This window comes from Penicillium griseofulvum, assembly GCF_001561935.1.
Source record: "Penicillium griseofulvum strain PG3 chromosome Unknown contig_89, whole genome shotgun sequence".
NCBI lineage: Eukaryota > Fungi > Ascomycota > Eurotiomycetes > Eurotiales > Aspergillaceae > Penicillium > Penicillium griseofulvum.
In genome coordinates, this window is record NW_024467478.1 from 47826 (window position 1) to 64966 (window position 17141).

General features: G+C 48.5%; 6 protein-coding genes across 6 annotated transcripts; 3 read left to right on the forward strand and 3 right to left on the reverse strand.

Annotated features, from left to right (window-relative positions):
• Positions 1 to 1050: 1050 nt before the first annotated feature.
• On the forward strand, positions 1051 to 2386 carry PGRI_040760 (Eisosome component PIL1/LSP1 family protein; the record flags this gene model as incomplete). Its single annotated transcript, XM_040791789.1, has 4 exons — positions 1051 to 1168; positions 1343 to 1476; positions 1541 to 1724; positions 1782 to 2386. 4 exons carry the CDS (start codon positions 1051 to 1053, stop codon positions 2384 to 2386), a joined length of 1041 nt encoding a protein of 346 aa, XP_040643699.1.
• Positions 2387 to 3654: 1268 nt separating this feature from the next.
• PGRI_040770 (bZIP transcription factor) lies at positions 3655 to 4902 on the reverse strand (the record flags this gene model as incomplete). The annotated part of the gene is made up of 2 exons (XM_040791790.1): positions 3655 to 4223; positions 4713 to 4902. The coding sequence occupies 2 exons, from the start codon at positions 4900 to 4902 to the stop codon at positions 3655 to 3657; spliced, it is 759 nt and encodes a 252-aa protein (XP_040643700.1).
• Positions 4903 to 5800: 898 nt separating this feature from the next.
• On the reverse strand, positions 5801 to 6840 carry PGRI_040780 (NAD(P)-dependent oxidoreductase; the record flags this gene model as incomplete). The annotated part of the gene is made up of 2 exons (XM_040791791.1): positions 5801 to 6683; positions 6731 to 6840. The coding sequence occupies 2 exons, from the start codon at positions 6838 to 6840 to the stop codon at positions 5801 to 5803; spliced, it is 993 nt and encodes a 330-aa protein (XP_040643701.1).
• A 997-nt stretch (positions 6841 to 7837) lies between these two features.
• Positions 7838 to 9400, forward strand: PGRI_040790 (MFS transporter; the record flags this gene model as incomplete). Its single annotated transcript, XM_040791792.1, has 2 exons — positions 7838 to 8367; positions 8428 to 9400. 2 exons carry the CDS (start codon positions 7838 to 7840, stop codon positions 9398 to 9400), a joined length of 1503 nt encoding a protein of 500 aa, XP_040643702.1.
• A 624-nt stretch (positions 9401 to 10024) lies between these two features.
• On the reverse strand, positions 10025 to 12091 carry PGRI_040800 (putative C6 transcription factor; the record flags this gene model as incomplete). The annotated part of the gene is made up of 1 exon (XM_040791793.1): positions 10025 to 12091. The coding sequence occupies one exon, from the start codon at positions 12089 to 12091 to the stop codon at positions 10025 to 10027; it is 2067 nt and encodes a 688-aa protein (XP_040643703.1).
• A 2059-nt stretch (positions 12092 to 14150) lies between these two features.
• On the forward strand, positions 14151 to 17032 carry PGRI_040810 (transcription factor domain-containing protein; the record flags this gene model as incomplete). Its single annotated transcript, XM_040791794.1, has 6 exons — positions 14151 to 14212; positions 14277 to 14536; positions 14596 to 15092; positions 15145 to 15320; positions 15373 to 15912; positions 15973 to 17032. The coding sequence occupies 6 exons, from the start codon at positions 14151 to 14153 to the stop codon at positions 17030 to 17032; spliced, it is 2595 nt and encodes an 864-aa protein (XP_040643704.1).
• Positions 17033 to 17141: the final 109 nt, after the last annotated feature.

The following is a 17141-nucleotide window of genomic DNA, read 5'->3' on the forward strand; positions in this document are numbered from 1 at the left end:
AGTGAAGCTCGAGATTCCGGTGTTTTACGAGAGAGACGACTCAATAACGCAGCCGAAGAAAACACATTCTCAAATGGAACTTCGAAGGATGTGATCTTCATCCACTTCTAGGGCCTGTTACAATTCTGAGACCACATCCTGGTCCAGAGAAAGTTGCTCGATTTTCCCTATGGGAAATCAAAGAAGCACAAGATGAGACTGAATTACCTAATGCTCTTCACACATATACATATCCGTAATGAGTTGCTTCGCCCAGTGCATCGGGATAACCCTCAAATGAGCAACGGGCATTGGCTCAATAAGCTATCTTCAAGCGAGGCCAGGTCAAGACATCAGGAATCATATGTTTGCCAGCTTTCTGAGGGACTGCGGGAATTGTCTGGATATGAGAGGACTGGCGAATTATGAATAGCACCTTCTACACGGTACCTAGGTACTTACCTATCAATGAAGCTGGGTTTCACTTGAATTCTGTAGCTGTTTAGTGGAACAGCCGAGACATGTTCCCCACAGTAGTTCTACGATCAGCGCTTGGTGGAACTTATAAGTATAAGGATCTAGCTATGGTTACTATAAGATGTAGTATATATAACTATATTCTACCTATATGACTGATATAAGATAAATGTAACTATATAGTCCATGACATCAGGTAAAATCGATGACGTAGATCGTGAAGATTCAACTTCAACGAAAAGATCGACATATTTTGTTGCCTAAAGAAGAGAGAAATTTACTACATTTACTGCATTTAATGGCTTTTCTTGTCTTAACTAGTCTTAGTGTCATTTTTCTTTTTCAGGTCCGCCCAATCCCCTTCCCCAGGTCTCATTTTGTTAGAAAATAGTCGACGTCACTTCCCGAGAGCTTCCAGGAGGTTTGAAGTCCAAAGGTCACGCCGTTTGCAGTCTCTTTTTCCATCTCAAAATCAAGTACGTACTCTAAGAAAAAAAGAGAACCTTTAACACGTCACTACTGGAAGGTACTTTTTCCCTAATTACTTTTGCAGAATCTCTCTCGACAATCTTCCTTTCTCCAATCACCTCCAAAATGCATCGCACCTATTCTATGCGCCAGTCGCGCCCCCTGACCGCCTCGCAGGTCGAAAGCCCACCACCACCATTGTCAACAACCAAGACCGGGAGATGGCTAGGAAAAGGCGGAATCGGTGAGTGTGATATAGTGTGGATTTTTGGCAATTTCCTGGTGTTCGTCGGGTTGGAGGCCTAATCGGGCCGCCAACGACTCCCGTGGCCCACCTTCAACCGATTTAGAGACCAGTCGTTGCGAGAGATCGCTCATGGAGATTGAGAAATTGAACTCGCTAACATCCTGCGATCAGGTCATGCCTTCCGCAAGAACGCCGCCGGTGCCTTCGGACCCGATCTCGCCAAGAAGCTGGCGCAGCTCGTCAAGATGGAGAAGAACGCCATGCGCAGCATGGAGCTCGTCGCTCGGGAGCGCATGGAAGTCGCTGTACGTGGATAGACATGAATTATGAATGACGGAATAACATTGGAAGCTGACTCGGTCGCCATAGCAACAACTCTCCATCTGGGGTGAAGCATGCGATGAGGATGTGTCGGATGTGACGGACAAGCTCGGTGTGCTGATCTACGAGATCGGCGAGCTGGAGGATATGTTCGTTGACCGCTACGACCAGTACCGCGTCACCATTAAGAGCATCCGCAACATCGAGGCTTCCGTACAGCCCAGCCGAGACCGTAAGAATACCTCCCAGCTTCGAAATGAACCCAGCTTTAACTGAATTGAATCTCCAGGCAAGCAGAAGATCACCGATGAGATCGCCAAGCTGAAGTACAAGGACCCCAACTCTCCTCGCATCGTCGTCCTGGAGCAGGAGCTCGTCCGCGCCGAAGCAGAGTCTCTAGTCGCCGAGGCCCAGCTGTCCAACATCACCCGCGAGAAGGTCAAGGCCGCCTTCCAGTACCAGTTCGATGCGCTCCGCGAGCACTGCGAGAAGGTCGCCATCGTCGCCGGATACGGAAAGCACCTCCTCGACCTGATCGACGATACCCCCGTCACCCCCGGCGAGACCCGCCACGCCTACGACGGCTACGATGCCTCCAAGGCCATCATCCAGGACTGCGAGGATGCCCTCACTAACTGGGTCTCCTCCAAGGCTGTCGTCAAGTCTAGTCTCTCCCAGCGCTCCCGCACGCTCTCCCAGCGCCACCGCTCGAACCTCAACAAGAACCGCGAGGGTGTCGATCTGTCTTCACAGGACCAGCCCTTGGCTGGGGATCGGGACTCTTGGCTCCCAGCTGACCAGCACCCTAACTACGAGGACGGTGATGATGGCGTCAGCACGATTGAGGGCGAGCTACGTGGCCGCGAAGAGGAGCGTGACCCCATTGCCGCATAAGGGTTGGGCAAGACTCTTTTCACGAATCTCACGGTTTGAAATTCGGGCAGACATGTCTGTCCAATCGTTTTCGTCTCCACGTTCCTTTTGTCAAAAACCACATACTTTTTATCCGGGTTGAGGATTCCGTGCTCTCGACGCACATCACGCCATTCAACTTTGGATGTTTCACGCGCCTTTTTTTCTCTCACAACGCCTCTCAATGTCGTGATCCAACGGCTATGAATCGTGCTTGCGGGAATATCCACTCTTCTCCATAGATCGGGCACGTGGGTTTAATTTCCCTTTATATCCACGGAGTTGGAGATGAGATGCGATTGGGAATTGTCTGGGGTTTTTTTTTTTATTTCCATTCCCTGTTTTTACTTAATTGATGTAATACCATCTTACGTTGGCTTTTTGTTTTTGATTAGATCCAGGGTAATTAAGGTGTTTTAATGGGTTGCTTGCAAAATTGATAGTATACATTGTAGTATGTATGAAGTGTAGTGTGGCGGCTGAACATGTGGGGATAGACCCTTTACCCCGGAAAAGAGATTCAATTGTATTGGATCTCAGTGAGCAAATTACTCTGATATAGCACGATACAGCACGTCACTTAACCCTGGATTTACGTCTTTGCTATTACGTATCTAGGGTCCTAGGGTCCTAGGACATGTAGAATAGCAAGATAATTCGTATAGCAATAAACCCCAGAGTTTATATTGCACTCCAGTCCATAGGTAGCAAAAGACGGAAAAACAGAACAAGTCCCACAAAGATATATAAAACCACTATAACGCAAAGAGCAAATTCGACTTCCCCGGACCACAACACCGCCAACTCATCCCCTTCCCCACAAACCAGGGGAAAGGAAGAAAAATGAAATTGGCCTTCGCAGCACACGATCTGGAAAATAAGAAGGGTGGAGAGGATGTAGAGGTAGAGAGCCTGGGTGTATAGAGATACCCGGGCGAGAATAGAGAGGGATAGAGATTGAAATATCAAACGAGAGTGCCAGATCTGAAGTGCAGAAGCAAAGACCATCCCTAGAAGTCGAAAAAGCCACGGTCGGGAGAGCCGGGCGAACGAGAAGAGAAGGGTCGTGACATCGTCATTTGTCTGCGCTCATCCCTTTGGATTTAACCGGGATGAGTGCAGACACCATAGCAAAGCGATGGAAAAACAGAATGCTGATTCGGTACGCCTGATAAAGACCGTAGACTGGGGAGATGATACAAAGAAAAGAACGGAACGCAAAACAAAAAGCAAATTCTTCCATTTTGGCTTCACTCCTCGGTGCCAACGCCCTTCTTTTTGGGCTGAATATGCTTTTGTCTGGTATTTGCCCCAGGACCTTTTAACTCGAGTGTCGAGCTATCCTTAGCTGGGGTAGGCAAACGAGAACCAGCATCGTGCTTCTCAGTGAGGAGGTTCTTCAACCAGCGGTTCTCCATCTCGAGCTGTGCGACGCGAGCCTCGAGGGAAGCGTTCTTCTCGGTAGTTTCACGAACAGTGCGTTCGAGAACCTGTTCGCGCTGCTTCTTCTTCTGACGGAAGCGGGCGCTGGCGGCGGTATTTCGGCGACGACGATCTTCCTCTGCGGCACCGCGCACACTCTCCTCTTGATCGAGAGCGGCGGCGATACGGTCGCCGGAGATCGAGGTGCTGTACTTGGTGTTCCCCATTTGGCCGTTGGGCGGGGAGATGGATGAGGAAACATCGGATGGGGTGAGAGCGCCTTGTGCGTGGCCGAGCTCGTCGGGCGCATATGGCACTGGTGGGTAAATTGAGTGAGCTGAGTAGGGCATCATGTGCTCTGGGAGGTTGTAGTTGATGGGCTTCTCGCCGGGAGGGCCTATGAATAGAGTAAGCGATAGTCAATATAACCCCGAGGAATGAGCCCCATGGGTCGGGAAGTGCAAATCATATCCGAAGGATATAAGCTCAAGAAGGGCAAGGGGATGTGCAGTTTAGCGTCAGCAGGCAGCCACTGGCGTTTGCCATTTCATTGCGGGATTGCGTGCTCGCGATTGCAGGAGCACCGACGGTGATCTCTTCCATTGGGGGTGATGCATGTCCAGAACTCATATCCTGGCTTGCAGCGAGCTTTTAAATGACATTTGCACATTGTGTATGGGGAGAGGTTGGGCACCGGGCTAATCCGATGCCTTTCTTTTTATAAAAAAAAAACAGGGAAATCAAGCACAAAATGGAGAGATCAAAACTTCAATTTTCAGACATGGGGGATCTCAAGCCCGGAACTAAAGCTCAGACGCAGAGGCGCGATGGCGTAACAAATGCAACGTTGGGGCATTGAGAGAGGTCTCAAAAGCTTGATACGTACCATGATAGGGATAGCCTCGGAGATCGAGGGAGCTGCGGTCATCATCTATACTCTCATAGGAACTGACAGAGAGACCGCCCATGCCTTCAGTCTGGTCATAATCCATACTCACGTTGCCGAACGGGACCAGCCCGGTATCAGCGTCAAATGAGTACTGTCGAGTCTTGGCTGCGGGATCGTGACGCGACATTAAGAAATTGAAATTCTCAAGTTTGTCGAAGACTGGACCTGGACCTGGTAAAGGTGGTTGTTCTCCCATGATGTTGAAGAGAGAAAGAAGAAAAGAAGTTCAGCCCCCTTGACCTTTAGGGTTATGAGCTGTAAGAGAAGAGGGGCTTGTTTGGCAACCCCAGATCAGGATGGGATTTTCTATGAAGCAAATCAGAATAAAAAACAAAAAGGTCAATTAATATAACCAAGGCGAAAAAAGGTAAAATAAATAAAGTAAGACAAGGTGTAGTGTGTGTAAAAAAGACCGGGAAGTTGAGTTCTCGGCCACGATGTCGAAAAAGGTCACTTCATCGTCGCATGCCGCGGGAGTTCCACTACAAAAAGGGGAATTAATGGAGTTGATTAAAAAAAAAAGGGGGGGGGCAAAGAGGAACAAGAAGGAAAAAGACGGCCCTAGTCGATGATCTGATAGAATGGAGAAATGTCGTGATCGCGAGTTCTGGTTCGTCAGTTTGGACATTCACCGCTTTTATAGCATAGGCATAGTAGACAGGTCAGGATATAAGAATATCAAAATATCAGAATATCTATAAGAAATATAAGGAGATTAGGAGACTGTTTACAAAATAAAAAACAAGCTTCTCCAGACTGAGCTTTTTTAATGGGAAAGGGACCACATGACATTATCCACCTAGAGGGCTATACGGAGTACGTGGGTGATGAAATATATGCAGAGCATTAAAATCAAAAGAATCACAATTATACCTGTAACTGTCTAATTTCATGTATTATTTCATAGATGACGCGGACTTAGCCCCAGTATCCAACCCAGAAGCTTGGCAAAAGGAGGATCCCACTCTAGAAACATTCGATCGTCCACTATGACATATATTGTATGCTAATATTTTATTCAAGGCTTATTGTTGGTGCCTTTCAGCAATGATCTGAGCGGCATCTTCAACCGTCATACCTCGCACACGATGCTCCACTCTCTCCTCACCTAATACGGTATCTTCCGCAATGGTCCGATAGATCTCAGCAAATCCTCCATAAACATCGGCTCCGATCCCATTCCATCCACCCTCGGCATCAAACGCCTCCCCGATCCCACGCATTTCATCCTCCCACCGGTATGCCTTGGGACTCATACCAATCACCCCATTCGTCGCGAGCGCAGCAGTACGCGGGGAATATTCCTCTAGCAATGCCAACAACTCTGGCAACATCGACTCCTTCTGTGCAGTGGAGAAAGACAATATAGACAACGCGGTGAGACCTTTCGTCAATGCAGCGAAGGATAGTTTAAGCGTGGATGCGGCGCCAATCCGAGGCGAGACAAGCTTGATATTCAGAACGTCCGCCAGCGTTGTAAACGCAGGAGCCAGATCCACCACGCCCGACACCACCACACTAGGTTTTTTCCAGCTTCCGTCTTGCGTGCTTTGCGATGGCGGCCCCCCAATGATTCCGCCATCAAGGAAGTGGCACCCTCGGTTTGAATCCGTTGCTGTGGTTGGCTCGTCGAACTGCGCCGCCATCTCCGACACGAGTCGGGCGGGTACCGCGTTGAGTTCGAGGTAGTATAGCTTGGACCTCTTCGGCTTGCTTTCTACATCTTCCAGCGCCTCTCGGAGACTGCCGGTCGATGGCTGTGCGTACGCAACTGCTATTCGTCCGGCTGTTGCGACTGCATTCCGCGGTGGCACGATTGAAAGTACGTAGTCAGCTTGAATTACTAACGCTTGGTCTGAAGGAAGGATCTCAATCCCTGCTGAATGAATTCGCGCTAGTGTGTGTTCACTCGTGGGTGTTAGTCCTCGGTTGTGGTTTCCCTTTCTCTGGCGTACCTTCTTCCTTCTGCGACCGTGACGACTCGGTAGTCGTGGGCTTTTAGGAGTCTAGCCATGCCTAGGCCCATGTCTCCGATCGAGACAATTCCAACTGTAACGGGTCTCATGGTGCAGAGACTGTCTCTTGAGAGCTTAGGATGAATAGTTGTCTTTTCAAGTAAATCAGTAAACCATCGAGTACTTGTATCAACTTCTATTGCGGAGTACATAAGGTTGCGTTACTCAATTTGTCAGCGAGATCTGACTCCAGGGCTCGAGAGCTTCCATTTGAAGTTCTACCTAAAGTCGTACAATGCCGTTATCGTCGGGTTGTGTCCCGATCCCCAAATGTGCAATCGACCTCGGATGACTGGATTTAAGCTTATCTTCACGTTGCTTCTACCCTTCTAGAAAAGTCCTAGAGGCCTTCCAAGGTTTGAATTCTACGTCTATTATTAAGACGATCATTCCTCTTGCATACAGGTTGGAAAGAGGCGTTACTAGATACATACAACATACTACCCTTCCACTATTCCCTACTTATGATCCATTTCTCTCTCAAAATGGATGCGCAACCCCTACTCAGACAAAACAGCGTTCAAGCATCTTTATCAACAAGTCAAGGACTACGATGACAATCGAGACCGTTGATCTTTCAAAGCTAAATAACCAGACTTTGATTCCATTTTGAGAAATGTCCTCATAGAGTGTCCAACATCTCATGCTTGCAAGGCAATCCTATGATAAACGCATGATGATGCTGGGACCAGACTAGCGTACCACCATTCTCTAGAAGACGCAGGTACCGCATGTTTATCAGTGGTGATTTGACGAATATATACCTACCTAGGTACTTCTGCGTCCTATATTGTAGGCCGGCCCGAAGAATGGTGCCCTCTCATTGGACAGCGTGACGGGCCGTCACCAGCAAGCCCCGAGAAATTACTTTATCCTATTGGACAGTGCATATGTCATTCACGGGCGACCCGGCCCCGAAGTGAAATACGGCCTTGCGATTGGCTATATGATAGGTATGGTGAGCTGTTTGAGAAGTATATAACTACTAAGGTGAAATATATGGTATGATATTAAGAAAACATTCTCTTTATATCAATCTATCCTAATATGAGCACATCTAGCGACCCCGAAGAGGGCTTCCAAGAGACGAAAGATCTCGAAGCAGCCAAACCCACAACCCTAACCGACCCATCTCTCGATTCTGATGCCAACAAAGACCCGGATCTCATCACATGGAGCGGACCAGATGACCCAGAAAACCCCAAGAACTGGCCCAAGGGCTTGAAATGGAAGAACACCTGTGTGATCTCCCTTTTCGTCTTCATCTCGCCAGTCTCATCATCCATGATTGCCCCCGCCATGCAAGATCTCGGCAAGGCCCTTGGAATGCACTCCGATCTTGAGATATACCTATCTATGGCCATCTTCATCCTCGCCTACTCCATTGGCCCCATCTTCTTCGGTCCAGCCTCAGAGCTCTACGGCCGTGTACGTCTGCTTCAGGCTAGCAACGCGTGGTACCTAGCCTGGAATCTGGGCTGCGGTTTCGCCCAGACAAAGTCCCAACTCTTTGCTTTCCGCTTTCTTGCAGGAATTGGCGGCAGCGCACCGCTGGCAATTGGAGGAGGTGCGATTAGGTTAGCGAATCATTGAGATGTCGGAGAAACTCTACGTTTACTAACCAGTCTTGCTTGCAGCGACATGTGGAGCGCCGAAGAACGCGGAAAGGCCATGGGCGTATATACTCTCGGACCGCTTCTCGGGCCTGTCGTTGGACCCATTGCGGGTGGCTTTATTGCCCAGTACTCGACATGGCGCTGGGTTTTCTGGGCGACCTCGGCCACCGCTGCTGCGGTCCAAGTCGCAGGCTTTATCTGGCTGCAGGAGTGTCACCCGGCTACACTACTACGCAAACGACGCGACGTTCTTGTCCAGGAGACGGGAAACAACAATCTACATACCGATGAGAAGGTAGAGACACTTGTCTACAGGCTTCTGCATGCCTTTGAGCGACCGGTTCTTCTGTTCACAACACAGCCTATCGTCTTCTGCATGGCAATCTACATGGCCTACCTCTTTGGCATAACATATCTCATGCTTGCAACGTTCCCCGACATCTGGACCGAGATCTACCACGAGAGTTCCAGCATCGGCGGACTCAACTATATTTCTATTGCGATTGGATCATTTGCCGGCCTCTTCTTTAACCTCAAGCTAGTCGACCGAATCTACAAAACCCTCAAGGCACGAAACAACGGTGTCGGTAAGCCAGAGTACCGAATGCCGTCGTTAGCAGTGGGCTCTTTCATTAGCACAATCGGTCTCTTCTGGTACGGTTGGAGTATCGGAAATACGCACTGGATCATGCCCAACATCGGGGCTCTGATCTTTACTGCAGGCACGATCTCCTGTTTGCAGGGTATGCAGACGTATATCGTCGATAGCTACGAAACCTATGCAGCGAGTGCTATGGCGGCTTGCGCTATTCTGCGCAGTTTGTGTGGCTTTGCGTTCCCGCTCTTCGCTCCTTATATGTATTCAGCTCTCGGGTATGGATGGGGCACGAGTGTGCTGGCCTTCATTACCATGGCTATTGGCTGGTCGGCACCTTTTGTGTTTTATTTCTTTGGACCTAAGCTCCGTGCCATTTCCAGGTACGCTGCTGGTTAAGTCATGGGTGGATTCTTATATGTGAGGGTGTGCTGAACGCAGCAGACTGTTTCAAATACCCAAGTTTTTGAGTATTTGGCAGACCGGGGTTTTAGCTCTTCAAGGCCAACAGTGCGGGAATATGTAATTAATTATAAATTGTTGTACTCCACTCAGTTAGGTATTATCAGACAATTAGTACTGAAAAAAGACATCTTATACCACCCATGATAGTCATGAGTGTATGCATTTCCGTTTCTTATGCCGATGCCACAGAGGCGCCACCGAGTGAACTCATAACTATATGCTACAGACTGGCATGGACACAACATCCTCTCAGCAGCGCCGTCTAGCGGGATTGAATATCCACCGCTTAGAATATTAGCAGTGGGTCAAGCAGCAAGATAGTCCCGGTATCAATCCCCGCCTATGGCATTTACACCATCTATAGAAAATATCAACCCCATATATTCATAACCTCTGCTGGAGACATCGACCCCTACTTCCCTCTTGGTAGTGTGCTATATTGAAGGGAGTATACGAACCTGTTCAACAACTCTCCTTTTTGAGCTATCCTATGAAGTCTACGCAGACTTTGGGCAGACTTCTGGCTTGCATAGAGTCCCGCGGAGAGAAGCCGCCCACTCAGCCCAACTCTCGACACAGTTGATCCCAGAAGACCCAATCTGAAGGATCAAACCCACCATTTGAATCCAGACCTGTCCCGTCAATGTTCCCGATTTTTTCACCAAAACCACATACACCGTCCGCAAGCATAGTGGTCCCCTCTCTTCCACCCATGCTCTCCTGTTGCCTACTCATGTTTGGTTCGTGTTGGGCACGCAGTGCGGTTATGAACGCCGGCTCCGGGAACGACTGACTTGGAGGATTCGCAAGCCAGGCCTTGAGAGTTATCTTACCGATTGTGACGTGCAGAGTTTTTCTGCCTTTGGCAAGTTCTTCGTAATTTGAATAGACATCTGCAACCCTGTTCCAAGAAGTATCAAGCTCCAAGGTCGAGTAGAATCTGACATCTGCGATGCTACGTAAGATGCAGAGAAGGGCATCCCACAGGAAGAAACCTTGCATCTGCCATCGATACTTTTGCATGTTAGGGTTTGCATAGATGGCGCTCGTTGTATCGAGGATCCTTGCTGCAAGCGCACAAATATCTCTCCTTTGCGCGTCTGTAGTGGTTTGCGCCATCAGTAGCGGCATTCGAGCCCGTAGTCGAACAGCATTGATTGCAGATCGGGTGATACCAGTCGTAAAAAAGTGCAAGGGGTTCAGTATATCGCAGTATCGAAGGAATTTAGTCTCGATGAGATCTTCGACCTCATTAATGAGTCTCTCGATGTCCTCTGCATCCCTAAACTGAATTGTGGCACCGATTTCTTTCAATTTGACGCCAGTTTGATTATAAAAATTTGATAGTTCGATCCGAGATAAGGCGAAGATCATTTCTGTAGCACTTCGCTGTTCAAGGGGTGGCTCTGTCATACCAGGGAAAATCTGATCATCGTTGATATTCAAGGGTGGTTTAGTATCCCAGCTATTCGGTGATATCATGATACCAGTGCCGGAAACCTGGCCCGCATAGCTGTCGAGCGGAAGAAGTTGCCAAAAGAGTCTCCGTCGCATTTGAACCTCAAACGGTGGCAATCCGAGGTTCTCACCATCACGGTGAATCCCCATGCGTTGTGCGAGGCGAATCGCAATACCCGTCAAAATCCAAAACGTGTCGGAATCTAGTTGAGTCCTCATGGCAATGAGGAACAGTGTGTAGGCCTGTAGTACCAGCGTTGATGTTGTTTTCAGCCATGACGCATTGATAAGTGCCTGGCATACAGAGGTCCGATATTTCGACACCAAGTCGTTCCTCGATTGATTGAATTGTTGCAAACAGTCAGCGTCCGACATGGAGAACACGGCGAAGTAGTAGATGACAAAAAGCAGACATTCGTCGTCTTTTGAGGCAACGGAGGGTTGTTTTGAAACGGTGTCGACCATTTTTGCGACAGTTGGAATATGAAGGACCTTGCACAGAGGCTCCACGTTTTGCACATACACATTCCAGAGCTTGGTCATCTCCTCATAGCCGGGATGTTGGGCGGCGATGCTCTGTGTGTTTCCAAGTATGGCTCCAGAGATGGTGTGCGCCACGAGGATACCAAGAGGGCCCGTAGATATGCTCTCATCAGCTCCGGCGTCCTGGTGGGGTCTGTTATCCTGGTCGGAATCGGATACTTCACACAGGTCACCCTCTTCAGTGAGGACACTGTCAATATAACGAGACTTGCCATCGGTGGACAGAAGTTTACCCGAGCTGGCGGGTTGCGAGCTAGGTGTGCTAACCACTGATGTCTCCATCTTCTGGCCGTATTGGGTCAACGGAGAGGATGTATGGAGAAGGTTGTTGTCATGCAAAATACGCTCGTACTGCGCTAATCGCTCTTCCATATCTTCGATCTGGCTTCGCTGTCTCTTTCGTGCTGCGGGAGCCTGATAGATGCACTGAAGTTTTGCTTTGCTGCAGCGCAAACATGTTGGCACCGTCTTATCACATTTGATTTTCTTGCGCACGCAAGCTTGGCAGTTGAAGCTCATTGTGGTCAATTCAGGGCTATGGCTATCCTGGTCAGTGATATAGGGTGTCCGAACTGGTGCGGGAGCAATTGGAACCAGGCGCGAGGCGACAGAAGCAACGTCCATGACTTCAAGGTAGCGCCGATAACCTCAGCGCTTCACGGCTCTCATGATACAGTGTGAAATATTTATGAATACACGACGAGATCTAGGTCTTGGCGATATCAGAAAAATTGTCCGCTCAGAAGAAGGTTCACCATTAATATTACTAGACGTAGTAATATGACCTCGTGAGGCCAGCCGGAAGGCCCCCGGCCCCCGGCCCCCACATTGGTACTGTTGACCGCTCTATAATTTCAACACATCGACCACCTAGGCACTAACCTGCCATCCTTCTCCCATCATCAGCTGGGCCAAGATTCCGACAGTCGGCTCCCCGCGCAGGATCCTAACAATATCAAGCAAAAATGCATTCAACCCTTACTTTCATTGATGGACGTTCTTTCGTTGATCTTTAGCTCTGGGCCTACTAGCCTGTCGAGGATTTTGACAGCTACAGCGGATGCAGAATTGTCCATACCCTACAGCCGAACAAATCGTGAACGATTTTCTGATGACCTATGTCAAGACTCTTACAATCATGTTCCGAGCGCGGCCTACCGATAGATTTCAGGTCGCAAACCTTTTGGTACTCTGGCTTTAGTCATATCCAAGCAAATGGGTGCTGCACTAAGGGTTATCTCGAAGGCTATTTCGAAGGACGCTATATCCGCGAAGTCTTCACAATTGTCGAGGTGAAAGCAGTGCACCGAGCCCGGAAATCCCGTCCTGATTCTTTAGCAAGAAACTGCCAGATGGCTGCATATTATCAATTATGCAAATTCCTGACAGTGTCGTCTTGGCTGCAGGCTCGATAATAGCATAATGTTGAAGGTCTATATGTTATCAAGCACTTGTTGATGCCTATGATCTCACAAGATCAGAATGGGATATATCGAACGCCTACCAGCTATTCCCAGGAATGTCTCAAACATATGGGACCACCTTGAGAGGCATACTTGGCTGTGGGTATCGTGCCTTCATTTCACCTGTGGATTCAGGTCAAATGGTGTCACATGCCAGAACTTATAGGTTTTGTCAGGGCAGAATTCCAACTTCTACTAGGTAAGTTGTCCGTTCTCTGTTTTATATCTTGGCTAATTGTCCGCTCGTCTATAATTACTAGGTTAATCGGCAAAAACAGGGATAATCGGGAAAAACTCCACTATAAAAAAAGGTATAAAAATCACAACTTTTCTATGTACAAAATAGGAACCTCGGCATCTCTGAGTCGCTGACTAAACGGCTTATTCGCCTCCTGATTGGTCATAAATTCGAGTACATACTTTATGTAGGCTTTGCGAGGTCTGTTGACGACGTAGGGCTTTGATTTATTCTGATTCATCTGCCTAGAGTCAAGATGATATCAAGGGCATTATACAGAATATATAAGATATGACAGTCCTCTTTTTTCATGGTTCTTCTATGTCTTTTATATCTTTTTTTTCGGAATACTTTTTCCTTGTGTTATAGGCAGAAAAGTTACAATTAGCCATAGAGCTATGGATTATCAAGAATAGGAATAGCAAGTAAATATGCGTATCATACCATGATATGTATACACCTGGGCAATATATAAAATGTGTATGGATAAGCTTATGGGCGCACCTGACCCCGCCCACCAAAGTACGAAACGGAATCCGTGAATCCCGACATCCGTGTGTGCTTTGATTATTCATCTCCTTTTTTTTGTCTTTGGTTCTCTTGCAGATTATGAACATCACATCAACATCAAAATAAGAAACAGGGATCTCCCGCTAGTCTTTGCCATTTCCGCGGGGGCGACTTTTTCACAAAGTCTTGGCACATTCATGACTCCCAAGGCAATCCACAACCCTCGGAAGGCAAGGCAATGAACCAGTCATCTTCCCAGAGCGCATTGCCCATGGATTCTGCGCTATGGAGAGGTCAATACTTGAAGGTGGGTTTTGCTTGTAGCTCCGAGTTCCACTATCCCGGTGGACTCCGGTTTGGGGGTTCCAGCCTTGCTAACAGTAATATAACGCCTATCTAGGCTTGTGAGAGGTGTCATCGAAAAAAGATCAAGTGCGAAGTTGAAGGGTCTAATCCAATCTGCGCGCAATGTATGCGCCATAATGCACATTGTGTCTTTGCGGTTCAACATGAGAAGCGGGATGATCAGCAAAGGTACGGCGATTTCCGTTGATATTCCGAATCTGCTTTTCATCCATCGTGGCTAACGATATCATAGTAGTGACGAGTATGTCAAAACTTTGAAAGACCGCCTCGTCAGGGTTGAGTCGTTGCTGAGGACGGCAGGCATCTTGCAAGAGGGCGATATGAGCCCTGACGAGTTTTCCGATGAAGATGATGACGGACCAGCTAGTCCAGACATCTCATCTGTTTCCAGCCCAAAGTCAAATCTTGCGGCCTCTCTTCGCTCAACTTGTGGAGACATCGAGGGTACGCCCATCTTTCGGGCGGACCAAAGAGACGATTCTCGATATTTCGGTAAGATAAGGAGTATGACCGATGCAATATAAAACCACCGGGGCTAACTTAACGAACAGGTAAATCGTGCTCATTGTCAATCCTATCACGAACAGGTATAGAGTGGATCAAGAGCAAAACAGGCGATGTCAGCTTCTTGCGAATTATATCTCCGGAATCCCTTCATGAAAATCCGTGGAATCAATGGCGACCAGACGTTTTCCATGATCTGTTTGCCTCGCAGGTTTTTAAGCCTTTGCCCCCAAGGTCGGAGGTGTTCTCTCTTATGAAAGATTTCTTCCGGACGGCCAACCGTCTGTTCCCTATCTATCTTGAGTCGTCATTTATGAAAATGGTCGAATGGCAATATACGCAGCAAACTTGTGATGATGCTGCCCGTTGGGCCAACATCAACATGGTAATATGTCTAGCATACGAGTACCGATTTTCCAATGGCTCCAAGTCAGAAAGGGACAAGGAGAAGTCGGAGTTATACTTCAAAAATGCCATGTCGGTCTTCACGGAGTTAGCCTTAAAGCGAACCGATCTACTGAGTATACAGGCTTTGCTTAGCATGGTACGTCTCGTGCTTCTTTGACTCCTATGGAATCATCTAATAATTTGGCAAGTCATTCTTTCTTCGGGGAAATTCCGGAACTCAATCAGCTCTGCCTCTCATTACTGCAGCTATGCGGTCTGCTCACCGAATGGGACTTCATCGAGATATCGCAAGACCAGAACTGAGTCCAGCTGAGCGTGAGGAGAGACGGCGGGTCTTTTGGGTTGCATTTGTCATTGACCAAAGGTAAGAGAAGTCCATTCAGGTGTCGATTTCACGTACTAAAACAATCGTCCAGTACCTGCCTAAGAATTGGAAATGCCCCATCACAACACCAAGATGATTTCGATGTCCCTCTTCCGGAAGAACTGGAGAGCGATAAGCATGGTGAAACCGCAAGCAATATTCCATTCTTCCGCCAGCTCTGTCGGATGGCGCTCATCAAGAGCCACATTTACAGTCGATTGTACTCTGCTACGGCATTAACAAAACCTCCCGTTGAAATATACAAGGCGGTTAAAGAACTAGATGCAGAGCTTGAAGAATGGAAACGTGAAACCCCAAGTCTCACCGAACCGGATATTAAACCTACTGGACGCGACTTCCTGTTTGGCTTTGCCTCTATTGGTCTCCATTTTGTCTATCAGAATGCCTTGATCATGATTCACAGAGTACCTATCTTTCTTAACTACATGATAACAGCCAACAAGGAATCAGAGAAGGTCGTGTCAATCAGCAAAGCACGAGCCTCTAAATCATCAGCCATTAGTTCACAGGCTGCCCGAGATACCTTGAAGGTTGTCAATAACATGCCATGGGGAGATATCGCTTGGACCTGGTAAGTACAACAGTCCACTCTTGATATATATGAGATCTATTTCTCACAGTCAAACCTCAGGTCATTACTATACTATGTCTTCCTGGCAGCATCAACATTATTCTCAAGTATTCTACGGGATACTCGCAATTCAAAAGCCCGAGCAGATCTCCAATCTCTGAACATGGCCTCAACATTCTTTGCAACTCTCGCCCCAGGTGACGGACCAAATAATTACGCCGGTTTCATGACCCGCATGAGCGCGGCTCTCGAACGCATCGCCAGAACCGCCGTCGAAAAAGATGAGAAAAGAGCCCGCGCCCCAGAGGGAGAAGACCAAGAATATAAACCGCCAGGAGCCAAGAAGCGCACCTCTCGAACACAGCCAGCACACCAACGGCAGCACCGCCGACCCACAACACTCCGCACAACAATGACCCAGGCCACAGCCCCAACGTCAAGCACCGCGAACCCCAACAGGATGGACTTCAGTATCCCCGATACCCTAGAAGGCCTCCCTCCAGTCAATTCTTTAGGCTACGTCGTCCCCATGAGCCCAGCGCCAGGCCCAGGCGACAACCTCCAAACCGAATCCCCATATCTCTCCAACCTACCGAACACATACCCACCTTCAACGACGAGCCTAGATGGCACATTCCTCCGCAATGCAGGCGATAATACCTTCAACACACCAATCTCATCCTGGCAACTATCCGAAGACTATTCTACAACCGCCCAGGCCCCAGGGCCATCAGTCCTAACCCCCAACCCCATTAATTCCATCAACTCCCCAGACTCCTTCAGCAGCACCGCCAACTCGATCCCCGATTTCTTCCAGAACCCAATGAGCGGCGACTGGGGCCATGGCGGAAATAGTATCTTCGCCGGACTCTTCCCAACAGAATACAGTTTTCCGGCCCCTGTTCCAGCGGGCACTCAGCCTGCCGATACATATCCCTCCATGCCGGTTCTATCGGCTGAGTCGTATATCCATGGTGCGCCTGCTATTGGGGGCCATACGGCTCAGGCTGGTGGGTTCCATCCTCAGAGTCTGGGGTATGGCTATGTGCCACAGGGTCAGGAGGATCCGAATCAGGGGGCTGATCCGGTCTGGCCTAATGGGTTTTTGGGGTTGTTTTAGGGATAGATTGATCGGGGTGTTTTTGGATTTGTTCTTGTTAGCGTTGTCTTTACCCATGGTGTTTTTTCTGAATACGCCCTCTCTACTCTCTTTGCATATATGTTGTATG